Source organism: Aythya fuligula, chromosome 3 (genome assembly GCF_009819795.1).
Source record: "Aythya fuligula isolate bAytFul2 chromosome 3, bAytFul2.pri, whole genome shotgun sequence".
In the NCBI taxonomy this organism is placed as follows: domain Eukaryota; kingdom Metazoa; phylum Chordata; class Aves; order Anseriformes; family Anatidae; genus Aythya; species Aythya fuligula.
The window spans coordinates 45,376,697-45,392,194 of record NC_045561.1 but is presented as its reverse complement, the minus strand read 5'-3'; the positions used below and the strand labels follow the sequence as shown (position 1 = coordinate 45,392,194).

Genomic DNA, 15,498 nt, shown 5'->3' with positions numbered 1-15,498 from the left:
TGCAGCTCACATCTTTTCAAATCCCTTCTGTATTTGTGGAATTTAAGTCAGAACAAGTTGTTTGTCTAAATTCGAACACAAAGAAGCTTTAAAGTAGCTTCCACAAGTCTAACCAAATTTGTGTAGTCACCTATGTACTCCCCCACTTTTTATATATTTTCATACTTATTCAACTGCAGTGGCTGAAGTTTTCAAGCCTCTATAGCTGATTCTTAAATAAAAAAATAGTTTAAGCACCTGTAAAACTAATTTATTTCACAAAGCATTCATACATTATCCTTAAGTTTTAAGTAAAAAGTATTTAATTGGAAAGTAACAAAAATGTTTAAAACATAATTTTAATAAAATCAATTAGCTTTTAACAGAACTTTCACATACTTTCATTAAGCTTTTTCCATAAAGCACAAGTATAGACATTTCAAAGCAGCAGTTAATTATAACTTACCAGATCTTTACAATGTTTATAAAACTCTGTCTTTGGAAAAACATACCATGAATAACACATAAACATAAATGGCACATTACAAGTTTTAGACAGAACAGTAAATGAAAACTTTATGCACATTACCCAGATTCTGGAGGCCTGCCTACACTGGGGAACACTCCATGTTACTAGATGCAAGGGAGTTTTAACAATCTTAACAAAAGTTTTAACTGATCTTAACAAAGAAGTATTTCAATGTACTTTTTTTTTTTTTTTGGTTAAAAAGCCTAAAGGCTCCAGGGTAAACATATAGCTTCACCTGATTTATTTTAAAAGCTGTTTCTAGTAAAAATCACTTAATCCCCCAAAGGCAAAAGGAAAGGAAAATACTAAATTATTACTGGGTTTTTCAGGAGTGGAGAAGTATAGTTCTCCAAGTAAAGTTCACAGAGGAGTCGGAGTTGCTTTCAAAGTATACAGTGGTTCTTGTTTTCAACTTATGCTAGACAGGACGTGAAGCATTTAATCACAGCATCCCTTTAAAAAGAAAAAAAAAAGGGGGGAGGTTGGTTAAGCTATTTGTAGTTTCACTCATATATATATATCAACCATTACATGTTTAAAATTAAGAATACTACACAAATTTAAGACAAAAAGCAATAGTTTGTCAAACGCAGGCTCTTACTGGCCATCATATGTTGAATGCACATCACCCCCTAAAGCAAAGGCTCAAGCCCCTCAGATCTGCCCTTATTTTTGCACTCAGACACATGCTACAACACAGACCACGTTGTTAATTGTTCTCAGGCATGCTGGGTGGCTTAGCAAGGGTCAGGGCCCTACTTCTCAAGGGCTGGCCAGCACAGGCAGGGCTGAGGAGCGTGCCAGATCCGGACAATCACCAAAGCACAGGTGCTTTGAGTCCAAGCCACTTCTGAGTTGCATACAATTGAGCTAAAAAAAAAGGCACAGCCTGAAGGGTTTAAAGTGACAACCCTAACACTGCAGGATAAAGAGCAGGCTCAGCCCAGAAGTTTGAAATATCTTGAAGGGTCTATTTCTTTAACCAATAATTAATAAACTCTCTTTCGACTGAACTATTTATTCTCTTTATTCTTCTTTATTTTTCATTTCCTTAAAAAAATGCATCAACTTATTAAGGAGCAGAAGTTATTCTGTTGTCAATCAATTTGAAAGAAAAATGCTCTCATAACTGCTTTTTTTTTTTTTTGTCATGTCAGCAAAATAGCCAGCATTAACTGGAAAAAAAAAAACATAAGTAAATTGGTGCTAAGAGTAAAACATTAACGAATTTAAATCAAGTAAGAATAACTTGGCTGAAATCAAGATAGATAGATACTTTAAACAAAATACATAATCCTGTTCTCTAGCACCTGACAAGGCTTAAATAGCTATCTTCATATGAAAGGCAGCCTATTCAGGAAGTTTATGATGGCACTCCACGTACGTAAATAAGTTCATAGCCCTTAAAGACATTACTGTATTACTGAAAGCAGCCTGTGGAAAATTCAGTTCTTCAGTGCCCCATAAAACATAATAGCCAAAATAAAAACAAAAAAAACCCTCAAGTGATGCATATAACCTAATTGTTTTCAGAGCTCTGAGTACTGCAGGTAGAGAAGAAAAAGGCTTTTAACCAAATTCTCAGATGCATAGGCTATCTTTAAGACCTGAAAATCAACTATGGCATCAATGCATTTAAACAAAATGCAAGAATTTAAATAAAATATTTTTTTTTTAAGAAGAAAAGCATGACGACATTTAAAAGAAAGTTACCATGTACTTTACTTGTATCTGAAGTTTGTACCAATTGTTACTTCTAGTTCACCTACATCATTTTCTAAAATTAAAACCAGGAATGTTGTGTTTCCACATTCTGAATTTAAGGGCTTTCTTCCCTCTATAACAAAGATTATTGTTTAAAGTTTTTGTTAAAATAGAATTATTCACTCACCTTGCAAAAGGAATATATGACAGACTATACCTGAGGAAAAAAAAAAAAAAGAACAAAACACATATTTGACAGAGTTCTCGTGTCCTTCAGACAGCCCACCTACTGCACTTTAGTGCAGCACCAATAAAAGCACTCTTCTACTGAAACTTTAAACAAGATTACCTACTCAATTCAACGCTTGCTATTAAAAAAAAGACAACAGAATTGGACAAGAACTAAACATACTGACAAGGGCTTACTGGCATACTTTTTCCTTAATTTCTCATATAGTTCATGATTTTCCTCTCACAAATTCAACTTTAAAAAAAAAAAAACAACACAGAAGCAGATTTTTTTTTTAATCACCATTGAATTCAAAAGGAATGGAGATTTCTGGGCAAAATTGTATCCTTCAAGACAAGAGAGGCTACTTTTTCCAGTATACATTACGACATTTCCAGTATACATTACAATGCAAATACACATTTGTGTAACTATACAGATGTACACTGTGGTAAGAATAACATGCCATGGTTTTGACACTCAAACAGCTGACATCGTCATCCTTTGAAACTTGCTTCTCACAAACACAGCCGTGGGCTATGTTTTGTCCTCATCCCCACCAAGCTCCGAGACACTTAAATGAGAAGCTGTCTGCTGTAAACAGGTAAAACACAGAAGACTGCTAACTAATGCTGCCTAGTAGCAAATATTAATCTGGGCCCAGCAAAACACCAAATAGTCCCTGTCCTGAACAAACACAGTTATTTGTGCTCAGATTTAAGTTCTGTATAAACACTATGTATTCAGGGCAAGTTCAAACAAGAACTGTGGTCAGCTGGGATCGGCTAACTTTTAGTAGTAAGTAATTCAGCCGGGACAAGGAGACCAAGTAGGTACAGTTACATCTCCATGGAGAAGGCAATAACTTCAGAAAATTCTGCCAGGCTTGCAGGCATTCATCGAACTGTGCCCACATATTTCCAGGCCTAGCCCCTGAAAGTACCTCTATGGCCATCACACCATCACAGTACCTGCTGCACTGAATTTACCCTCTCACACCCACTCACTGAATGTTCTCAGGGACAGGACAAACCCTATAAAAATGTGATTTATATTCTTCCACTTAAAAAATGAAGATTTAGTTAGAATTCAAAAAAGAGGGAGTAATTGTAAGCAGGGCATATGAATACACAGATACTTTTCCACCAGAGAAAAGGCACGACAATTTTTGCCTACATTTTCCATTCGTAATGCCTCAAGCATCCACACACTGCAGAATGTATTTGAAATTCCTATTTTTACAAAAAGACTGCATATAGATTTTGCTGAAGTTACACAACCCAGCTTCAAAAAATGTGTGGATGAGCATTTACATTATACCAAGTGTGTGTGTACATACATACAGGTTTATAAACATGCAGGTGTAGGGACAGAGAGAAGAAATCAAAATGAATCTTACCAGGTCATTGCCAAGAACTGCAATATGCAGAATAACAATGCCAAACCTTTTTTGTTCCACTATATCAGAAATAGAACAAATATTGCAAATTAGTTCATTTCTCATAAGTCTATACTGCGGACAAGTACAATAGCCTAGTAGCCAAAATTTTAGTTAAGTGACTATGTTTAAGATCTCATCTTAGCTTAATTAACTCCTCCTTCCCATTCTAACAACTCTTTCTACTCTCATTTATCACTTCATCAGCACTGTGCTACGAACGTAGTCTCTAGCTTTAAAAATACTTAAAAGCATCAATGCTAACACTTTCATTTTCATTCATACTACAATTCTGCAAACACAGAGTACAGCATTCACTTCTACATAATACGTTAACTATCCCATTTTTCAAAACGATCACCCGAAGCTATTTGCTCTGCCTCTCAGAACATTAAACTGATTAAGACGAATAAAGGAAGAATCTGTGGTTTCTAAAGACTGCTACACATTTTTTGACAGAAGTATATAAAATGTTTTAAGTTGCTTTTCTCAGTTCTTAGGCCAGCGGTCTGCAAATTAAACTGGATACTCTAGATTTTGCACTCTTATCCACATCACATGCAAGTGGAAAGACGCATTTGTTTTGTAATCATCAGGGTCATCACTCCACCCAAACTCAACTGCAGCTGGAAATCGAAATCACAAACACAAGCTCATCTTTCCTCAACCACTGAGCTGAATTTTAAAGCCATAATACAATCAATAAGATAACAGTTAGATTGTTCTTTAGGGGAACAAAGTATTCTCACTTACCCAGAATACAGCACACAGAGTCAATAATAGGCAAAGCTGGAGGGAGACAAGACAAGAAAAGAATGAATATTCAAATACACACCAAGCACATACAGTCACATACAGTACTGCTTTCATGTTTTCAGTGGATAATCAGCATTTTCAAGAATTGACTCATGAAGCAAGTAGAGCCAAAGACTGCCACACAGTGACTACACCTTGAAGTTCATACAAGTCAGTGTTTTCCATGAACACAGTGCCCCATGGCCAGAAGTACTGAGACTCATCTTAGAAGAAAGGGGAGGCAGGAACTGAGATCAGAAACCAAAAGCAATATAACCAGAAAGTAGTGTAGTCGTGTGTCAGGACTATAAAGTGGTGAGCTCAGATGATAAAGCGTGTTCAAAAGCACTCAAGGAGCCTGGGAATCACTATTCTATTAATTTGGTGCACAGTATTCTTCTGAATCCACTGTTCATAGTATCAGTTTCTGACATGACAGATAGGTGCATCACAACCAACAATCCATTACTAAGCATCCATTCTTAAATATGATATTTGGCAAACACAGGCTCTGCTGCTTCTGCCAATTATTGCTATTATTATTTTAAATCTTCTGACAACAAAGAAGAAAAGGCCACCAGGGATCAGCTGCCTCATACACAGTGAAAAAGCTCACGAGGATTTTTTCAAGCTACTCATGCAGCTCCTTTTTAATCCTTTTTAGCTGGTAGTTTGTAGTTAGAATTATAAATGTAATCTCTCAGGTTTTTAAAGAAACAATACTATTTTTCCTAGGGGGTGGGGTTTTTTTCCTCCTGGAAGACGAAATGATGCTCAAGGAAGTAGAGAAGCGAAGAACCTCACAACGTTGAGCTGCAAAGTTGAACATGTGGTTTCCTGGACTTTGAGGGGAGAAATTATTTTTTTGAATTGCTTTGAAAGTGTTGAACCACTAAGCTATACCAACTGAGTTACAGCCAACAAACAAATGTCCAGCTACACTTGGTGACCACTGGCTTCTCAAAGTAGCTGAAAAGTCTATCTCTAGCCTTGCTCTTGAACAAATTATTCTAGAAAACAAGTTAAAAGTAATCAACCTAACAGTAGTATTTAATAAGAAGTATTTAGTAATGAACAGTTTACTCCAAATTATTAAAAGTTTCAAACTCAACAACAAACAAGGTCATAGAAAGGAGTGAAATGATCTTTGATATAAAGGGCTAATCAGCTTGACTATAATTACTCAGTACAAACAAAATGCAGATTTAGAAATATCCCGCCTTTTGCAAAGCCTCAAAAATTTTAGCAAAAGCAGCTAGAAAGAGAAGTATATTTACCAGCATTACAATTGTAGCTACTAATCTTTTTGGCTCAAACATAGTCTTCAGTTGCTTCAGTGGCCCCATCAGAAAACACGTACTAACAGGAGGGAAGGAAACAAAGAAATGGTAAACCACAATCAAATAAGTCTTTGCAAAAGACAACAGGTATTTAATCAGTTTTCCAACAGTTAGATGACCACAAAAGTTCAGAAAGGCATTTCATTGCTTATCAACAGATACCTCTTAGGATGAAAGGTGAATTAACTGGGAAATCCAGAACTTAGTTCTGGAAGTAGCTCACATCCTGGGCTATGAAATTCTTTCCAAACACATTACCACACGTAGCAGAGGGTCGTTAATTTGGACTTGATTTTGAAATTGTTTTAAGAACAGATTTGACAAAAGAATGCGCAGAATTTAAAGACAAACTTCTGTAGAAAATTTGTTTAGCAGCATGTGAGTAGCTACGTTTAAGATTACAGAAAAGCTCTAAATCTTTGCCCAAACTCATTAAGAAGAGAAACCCTCCAGCCTTCTTCTCCGTGGTTAATTTGAAGAGGGAATGAAATCTATCACCAGCTCCAGGTTTATCTGTTCATCCAAAGAAATGCGATGTGAACCAACCATAGGAATAATGATCTGTCTACAAATATTGAGATGAGTCCCTTCCTTCTCTCTTGTTGAAGCCCCGCTGCTTTGCAGAAAATGTTTAATGAGAATGAGGATCTTGTCGCCTGGTGGTGGTCTGAATGCTTTACTACAGAATAAGACACCCAACCTTAACTTCTTTTCTAGTTAGTATTTATTTATATGAAGTGGAACAGTCAGTGAGCTCTCTGCCAAGATCAATCATAAGTCTGGTGAACTATGTATCTTTTAGGATAGAAATCTGGAGATATATCTCCGAAGAAGTAAATCGAACTATAATTTCCTACATCTAGATGTTACCCTGCTGTTAACTTTGTGAATACACCTCCCTTCTCTTCAACTTTTTTCTTGAAGTCACACAGATAGGCCAGACCTCAACATCTCATGTTAAATGAAAAAAAAAAATCGCAAATATGAAATATTTTAAATTCACTTCAATCCAAACCAACTTTTCTCAGTATTTCTCATCTTGGCTGCTGTGCCCCAAATTAAATTAAGATTAAATAAGAAACCTGAAAAACTAGAAGTAAGAATTAGTTCACCAGTGGAAGGATAAAGATGATGAAAATTTAGTGGAAAAAATGCAGGAGGCTCAAACATCCTAAGATAGGCAGAAAAAAAAAAAAAAAAACACATAAAAAGCTAAATGAATTGATGCTAGCCTGTTTAGCATTGAAGTATAGATATCACAAGAAGAACTTCTGCAGAGAAGTAAGAGAACCCAAAGGGTGCAGAAAGGCTGTAGGGAAAAGACACACAAAAAACAAACAAAAAACACCCAAAGGTCCTCCACTTTCATATGGTATTTCTCACACACAACACATTCTGTAGGAGACCTACCCATCAGCCCAGGGAAAAATCAAGTACGTATCATTGCTTTCATGGCTGTGGGTAGAAAATTACAGTAAAAACAGGCCAGAAAGGACTATTTACAAGGGGTGGTAGCTTCATTTTTGTTTGAAACGAAGTTTAAATCTCCTTGTCAAGCTGGGGTTTCCATTGTCATTTCCTAATATTCTCAGAGCGCACCTGCCTGCTGTTTGTATCTAACAGAATACCTGAAAGGGAAGGGGTCGTCTTTTTACTTCTTCAGTTAGAATCCAGACTAAAAGCATTTTCAGCGTTTTTCTAAAACAAGTACCAATCTGTAAAAGTTCTCCTCTTAGTTCACAGAGAATTAGACTTGATTAGTACAGAATTCCTAAAATGCTAATTTAATTTGAAACAGTGGAAACACAACACAAGGTTTAAAAAAAAGCAAAGAATGGAAGGGAGAGAAAGGGGAAGACTCAGTTTTGCCTAACTCCCAGTAATAACTTAGTACCTCAGAAAGACTTAAGATGTAAGAAGTGCAAGATTCAGCCAGCAATTTGTTATTCACGCTTCAGACAGGGGTTGTGCTATGTCTACAAAGCAATCACGTCAGGGCAACAAGAAATGATTAGGTGATATTCTTTGATTTTTAGTAACTTCAAAATTGTAAGAAAGATTTTTACAATATAATGGAATATTAGTATTCCAATATCAAATTGGAAAACAATGTTGTTTATACATAACAAATATATAACACTTTAGAGTAAAACAAATGTAAATGTAGATGAAAAGGAGAACATTTTCCTATTAATAATAATTAAGAAATCATACCTGGCCAATGCAGAAATATTTCCCAGGGTATAAAACACTGCAAAAAGCTTGATTCCCTTTGGGAGCCATAGCAATCCTGTTCCCTATTAAAAAAGATTGGATTTTTATATGTTTGTAATTAGTTAACTCAATTTATTGAGATTTTATAGCCTAGAAGTTTATTTTTAGAGATTAACCATTTAACATATCCCAGCAGAGCATATTGTTCTCAAATTTGTATTAGACAATATTCAGCATGCCTCTGTTGCCACCTACTGGCAAAATAATGTATTGATTTAATATATTTTGCAATAATTTTTACAACCAAGCTATGTTTACTTATATTGTTCATAACGGTTATTTATACTGTTAACATTATTTTTATGGTATTTTCAGTTTTGTTAAGAAGCCCTGTTTTCAGTTTTGTTAAGGCAAGGCAATCTACCTGACAGTCTGCACAGAAACTGCAAGTGTTATCCGCACACGCTATTCAAAGAACATCTACATCAAAAGCCACGTTCTGTGAAGAATCAACATCCTGCTTCATAATGAGAAAGAACTTAAAGAGCACCATGCCCACAAAACCCACAGACTGGGTACTTCCCTCAGTGTTACTTTACCTGCATCTGACACTACATGCAGATAAAGAAGTGCTTTATACTGCAAGTTACCCATGTTTACCCATGTCAGATTTTGAAAGACACAATCAATTAATAAACTCTGCTTTTAACTGCAGACTTCAGCCTCCTGACAAGTTCAAGAACTGATTTTAGTCACCAAATCATTTGTCCAACAGGAGTACAAGCTTTTCAAGTATCGTCACGCTACAGCTGTCATCACCTACTGATCTGCATGACAGGTTATACTTGTAGTTTCTTCAGCTTTTTAAAAATCTTTCAAACTTCCCCTCCTTTTCGCCCTTTCATGAAAGAGTATAAAAATAAGATGAGAATATTTTAAAGAACAGCAAAACCCTCTTTCTACTGCACCATACATATCTAAGAAATATAGTACATTGTCAGTGTTCATGCCTTTTGGTAAGAAATTGTTACCCTACAATAAAAACACTCGTTGCTGTGAATGCAAGAAAGATGGCCCAAAATGTGATCTACAGACCAGCAGCCCCTGGCTGCTAGTTATATGTGGTAGTGTCCACACAATCACGTATATGAATATTAATGATATTATTCCCGAGAACATTAATAAAATACAGGGGGAAAAAAAAGCTTGACTTACGAGAATAGAACACACAACACCAGCAATAAAACATATGGCAAACCACTTGACTCGCGTACTAAAGCTGAGCGTTGAGGCATCAAGAACCTTAACAGGAAGAGAAAGAAAAAAATATTACAAAACCAGTTTCAAGCAGCCTTAAGAACATTTCTTCATTAAGTCCTTAATTTTAAACAAGTGTTTTTTTCAGCCAAAACTAATTATTTTACCTTGCTTAAACACAACTGCTTACATGTTAGTTATTTTCCAGTTTAAGAATTACATCAACAATTTGGAAACGTTCACAAAAAAGACAGAACCTGTGAAGGTACATGCTGGCACTCAAGCAACATTGCTCCACTTTCAAGCTGCACGTCCTTTCCCCAGGTAATTACAACTGAAAAATCTCATGACGGTACCAAAGCAGAACAAATGGACCTTCCAGCAGGTTGCCGATGAACACACCTATTCGTTCAGTGCTCTATGTTCCTGTCGGTGATACCACCATTTTCTGTTACCAGACAGAATCCACTGTCCATATTTCCACAAGTACCCGTTGCAAGCACTACAATTCCTTTTCAGTTACTGTTCCTTATAGGGTGAAGGTATGGGCAGATTAACACACCATGTCTCATCAGACAGCTAACTTGCCGAAAGGCATAATTTTGCTTCCTGCTTCTCCGGTGATTCCAGAACCTGTAGGGTCCCTTGATGAGCTGAGCTGAGCCAACCAACATTGCCTGAGAAGCCGGAAGAGAACTAGGGTTCCTTTCACTTTGATGACAGCCCCATGCTAGACTCATGAGCCAAACCAGCTCTGCAAGATGACAGAAAAGCAGCAGGGCTTCCTGACTGCAAGACAAGAGGCAGGGCCATAGGGCTGGCAGAACTACCCCTTTCATCAGAAGTTGACCTTGTCCACCCATGCTGTGAGATCAATGAATTCCACGTTACTCCAGGTGACTGAAGTTAACTATGGCCTCTATTCTAAACTGCTCCATTAAGAAAATTGTAGCTTCAGCTTAGATAAACTGGCTGTAAATCTAACTCTCATTTTTGTTCAGATGACACAAGCAAACTTGTCTGCACTTGTCATCTGTTCTACAGATATTTTCAGTCAAACATTATTAATCAAATATACAACAGTTAGGGCTTCCTTAACCAATGAGTTTAATGCTTCTACTCTTCAGAAATTTCGCTTTCAGTAAACGAATGAATTAAATTTGTTTACTGCTTAGAACGATTTCACATCTGTATGAATACAGAACCTGTACTGAACTGAATCAAAAGGAGGCACAGACAAGCACACTGTTACGGCTGCAGTGAATGAGTCTTTGGACTTATGTCAACAGAGAATAATAGCCTGGACTACTTCCTACTTATAACCTTATTTAATCAAATCAAATACCTTAAGTATTTACTTAAGAAGAAAGATCAGAATACTAACAATGAACCTGTTACACTTGCACACTGACTGAGCAGACACACTGCTGCAATACAATATTGGTATGAATTTTTTCTTCTTTGTGTTCAACAGTCAAGACATTAGTTTCCAAAGGATGGAAGGTACAGCTTACCTTGTTTGTCCCAACTCTTTATCCTTACGTATGCATTAAAGAAACAGACAAAAACAATAACTGAAAGACGGTTAATGATTCAAAACCATTTTTGACAGTCATGTTCCTGAATGCCTCCATGGGTGAGAATTGCAGGAAGAGCTGGCAGTGCTCAGCTGAAGATGCACACTCAAAGCGCTCTTTGAAACATGTTTTTTAGTTACACCAATTCATGCAACTAACCACACTTCCACAAAAAGCAGTAAAAAACCTTTCCCTTCCTGCTCTGAAGCAAAGTCAGGACGTGCTGATACGATCAGGACGTCCAGCACACACATTGCAGATTGCCTGGATAACAAGGAAAGCTGGAAGGCAAATAATGCCAAGTGTATGAAGCAAACTGTTGCCACTTAGTGCTATTCTATTTCTAATAGCACTACTTGGTGGTCTTGAAGCATCTGTTCCTTTACACGACTATCAGGAAATTACATTTTCCACATAAATTTAAAAAAAAATCAACTTAAACTCGTAACAGTTATTTGGTCAAAAAGCCCACCATAAACAAATGAACCATACAAAAGGCCAGGAAAAATACATTTAAAATATGATTTTAAAACTAGCTTAATACATTTTGTAGATTTAATTTTTAAAAGCTTGGATTGGCAATGTAGATGAATTGCAGGAAAATAAGCAGCAGCACGAGGGCTGCCACAGCATTGCAGCATAGCTTTCTCTGTAATAACAGAACTAAATAATTGAGTTGGCATTAAAAATGAAGCCTGGTCCTCCAACCATTCCTGACGTCATCACTTTTTATGTTATCAAGCTGAATGTCTTGGAATCATAGAGCTCCAGTTCCTCCAATGCATTTCCTCGGTTCCCGATACCTGCTACCTCTTGGGCTTAGTGGAAGCAACAGAGCTGGCTGCATTTCTACGATGCCAGTTTCACCCCACAGTAAAGCACCTTGCAGCAGAAGCTGAACAACAGGTACACAGCTAAAATACTTAAATCATTGTTTTCAGCTTGTGCAAAAATGCCAGGTTATGATCTGTAAAAAACAAGGAACTGACACAGTGCCTGTTCTACCCAATCTACTGCAAGAGCAGTAATTTCTAGAGGAGGGGCTGTGAGACACCCGGAAATAACAGCTACACATCTACGTGCAACAGAGACTGTAAACCAAACCTTAAAAAAAAAAAAAAAAACAATTAGGACTTCTTTTAATTGTCTGGCAAACTGCAGTGCTGATCCTAGACTTCAGATAACAAGAGCTGGCACCACACTCTACAATATTAGAAAAAACTTTTACTTAGAAGACTGACAAAATTGCCAGGTAAATTCTGCATCTGGGGAAAGATTCCTAAGTGAAGAGGCAGGAGCAAGGACACTCCTGTAAGACATACCACTTGCTGTATCTCTGGGCTGTTTGTTTCCAAATGGTAAGAAACACAACCAACCAAACAACAATAACAAACAACCAGAAACTGACAAATAACCCGCCCTCATTTTGCTAAGCTTTACCATCAAACTCCTGGGAAAGAAGCAAAGATTTTTGCTCACAGGAGACTCCAGAAGAATTAATTATTATATCAAAGAAGTGACGTGGGAAAATAACAGGAAACCTGAAGTGGAAACTGGAATCAGGAAGGCAGACTTCCTGAAACGTAAGGAACAGTCTTGCAACAGGCCAGTACACCATTTGCAAGTGACAGAAAGCAGTCTCTTTACTGGGCAGCAGACACTCAGTATGGACACGCAGTAAATCACATGAACGATAATCTGCAAGGCTGCCTTTGATCAAAAGCGTTTCTTCTGGTTTTGATCATCTGAGGCTCCACCCACATACTTGTGTGATCTTATAGAAGTCTTCTACATGGGCAGAAACAATAGGGTTTTCACTGATTTTAAGAAGGACTCTATTAGTTAAAAATTTCTTTCCTTGATAGGAAACTTATGAGTATGCAAGTAATGAAGAAAACCCAAATTCAAACAGATTTTTTTGCAGGATTGAATTCGTAATCAATGTTTCAAAAGTTTCAGAGATGCATTTTCATATTTCATTATATGCATTTTTATCAAAACCTTGAAGTAAAACCAGAAGTTTAAACACCTGGTCTACTCCTCCTTGCTCAACTCTTACTGAATGCCTTCAGTGTTGCCAATTGACAACCATCAGGAAACTCCAAGAAGCCAGAAAGCAAGCCACTCAAAAGTAGTGACTTCATACTATTTTGGTATTGATAAAAATAAATGGCAGCATGTTACATTGTCATCGCTACACTGGTACATTTACAATTTATTATAAGTTCCTTTTTTTGTAAGAATTATTTCTTCTTCCCCTGAGAATCATTGATCTAATTGCAGCAAGACAGGTCAGCTTTCTGAAGAGGCTGGAAAGTGCATAAAGACTTCGTTGACTCACCACACAGTCGCCTCACTACACACTTTTCCTCTATTTAACAAGAATTACTGCTGACCTCATGGTTATGGTTCTGCAAAGATCAAGAGTGAGCAGAGGACAGAGATACCTATGAACATGAAGCATATGATCGCTGTTAAACAACCAGCAGCTACTCCTCTGAGGGGGTCATTGTTTTTAACCAAACACGTGAGTCAGTTCTGGAAAGGTCATCTAAAACACTGAAACATTTCACACGCAAAATGCAGAACCTTGCATTTCCTTTCACAGTGTCACCTCGTTAAGTGTCCTTCTCTGCATGGCTGCATGTACTTTTTTGCTCTGTTACACACATCTTTAAAGCAGCCAATACCATCCAGCTGTAAAGCTGTAGCTTTGGAGAACTTCACATACAAATCCCCTCACTAAATACAAACCCAATTTCCAGTGCTCCAGAAATAGAGTTACTTTGAAAGAAACCTACAACAAATACCTCAGCTAGACACCTGAGTTTTCTCTTTTGTGGGTATTTAGTTACTTTAAAAAAAGACATTTCTGGTTCATCATCTCAGCATGAAGTCCCTTTGTGCTATGCCAAAAGGGCATTAAACTTACATTTTATTCTTCTATCATGTAATAGGTAGTTTTAAGATATGTATAGATTCTTGCTGTTTGAAGTCTTCCATAACTATAATGTGCAATAATCAAACCACGATATAGCTTAATTACTGGCCTTAATAAATGACATTCTTATCTCAGTTTCCTCCTTCTCTGGATATATCTCTCCAATTTAAAATGATTAAGCATTCAGACATTTATTGATGGATTGCTGCCTTGAAACAAACAGCACAGTATCCAGTAAAGAACTCCAAGCCACCATTTGTGTCTCATGTAAAATGTGCCTGGAGACAGTAGATTAAATAATTTTCTTGGAATTCAACTAACGCTAATAGGAATAAGCATTCGACAATCTTGAGTTCTTGACTGGGGTGAAGCACCCCAAACACTGGAAGCTAGCTGAGGTGTGAGAGGACACAGATGCTGCGGTGCTTCCAGAATCACACCAGGTCTAGACGCACTTCGGTGCCTGCCTCACTATAACAAAAAGGCAAAGCTCGTGAGCCTCATGGGCCAGCATCAACTTTGCACAAAGACAGCTGAAGCATGTTAGCATCAAGCTGCTTGAACTAGCGTTATACTACAGACACCAACTGTACTGGTTCACTGAAACCCAGACCCAGGCTACCCCACATTCCAGCTTCCTCCACCACCCTGCAGCACACAGAGCCAAGGCCTTCCATACCTTAGAATCATTAAGGTTGGAAAGGACCTTCGAGTTCATCTGGCCCTACCACCAGTGTCACCACTAACCCATGTCCCCAAGCACCACGTCCAGCCTCTCCCTGAGCACCCCCAGGGACGGCGACTCCACCACCTCCCTGGGCAACCCGTCCCAGTGCCTGACTGCTCTTTCTGAGCAGAAATGTCTCCTCATTGCCAACCTGAACTTCCCCCGGCACAACTTGAGGCCATTCCCTCTGGTCCTGTCACTGGTTATCTGTGAGAAGAGGCCGGCCCCCAGCTCCCCACCCCTTCCCTTCAGGCAGCTGCAGAGAGCAGCGAGGCCTCCCCTGAGCCCCGGCAGGCCCGGCAGTCACGGCCCGCACAGCGCGGGGAGCACAGCCCAGCCTCCCCGACCGCCTCCCCCGGGCCGTGCCGTGCCGTGCCGTGCCGGTACCTGCGCCGTCAGCCCCTGCTCCTCGTCGTCCTGCCCGCTCAGCACCCGCCGCAGCTTCTCCATGGCGGGGCCGGCACCGGCAGCGGGAGCGCGACCCCTCCGCACCGCACGGCCCGCGGGCCCCACCGGAAGTGACGGCAGCCCCTCCCCTCCCTCCCTTCAGGCTCCGCCCCCGGCTGGGCGGCCGTTGGGCGCGAGGCGGGGCCGGCGCTGTGAGGGGGCTCGGGGCGGGCGGGGAGGCTGCGGGAGGGGGGTGAGGGGTCCCGGGGGGGCTGTGCGGGACAGGAGCTTCCCCTCACCCGCTCCTCTCGGCTGCGGGCGTGTGTTCCTCCCCACGCAGCTCCCTGCTCCGAGGGAGGGGCTCTGTGTGGCGTTGTAACC

At 39.0% G+C, this 15,498-nt stretch overlaps 1 protein-coding gene across 1 annotated transcript; it reads right to left on the bottom strand.

Moving 5' to 3' along the window:
* Positions 1-320: 320 nt before the first annotated feature.
* SFT2D1 (SFT2 domain containing 1) lies at positions 321-15,235 on the bottom strand. Its single transcript, XM_032185312.1, has 8 exons — positions 15,118-15,235; positions 9,444-9,530; positions 8,229-8,311; positions 5,952-6,033; positions 4,633-4,668; positions 3,841-3,899; positions 2,400-2,429; positions 321-961 (listed from the first exon to the last, which is right to left on the bottom strand). The coding sequence occupies exons 1-8, from the start codon at positions 15,178-15,180 to the stop codon at positions 922-924; spliced, it is 480 nt and encodes a 159-aa protein (XP_032041203.1). The 5' UTR covers positions 15,181-15,235; the 3' UTR covers positions 321-921.
* Positions 15,236-15,498: the final 263 nt, after the last annotated feature.

Bases quoted from the DNA above. Each gene is read 5' to 3' on its own strand.
- SFT2D1 (XM_032185312.1), bottom strand. From the start codon at position 15,180: ATGGAGAAGCTGCGGCGGGTGCTGAGCGGGCAGGACGACGAGGAGCAG. The intron at 8,312-9,443 runs GTAAGTCAAGCT...CTTTTTTAATAG, and splicing joins GTGTTGTGTGTTCTATTCTC to GGAACAGGATTGCTATGGCT. The intron at 3,900-4,632 runs GTAAGTGAGAAT...TTTCTGATATAG, and splicing joins CTCTGTGTGCTGTATTCTGG to TGGAACAAAAAAGGTTTGGC.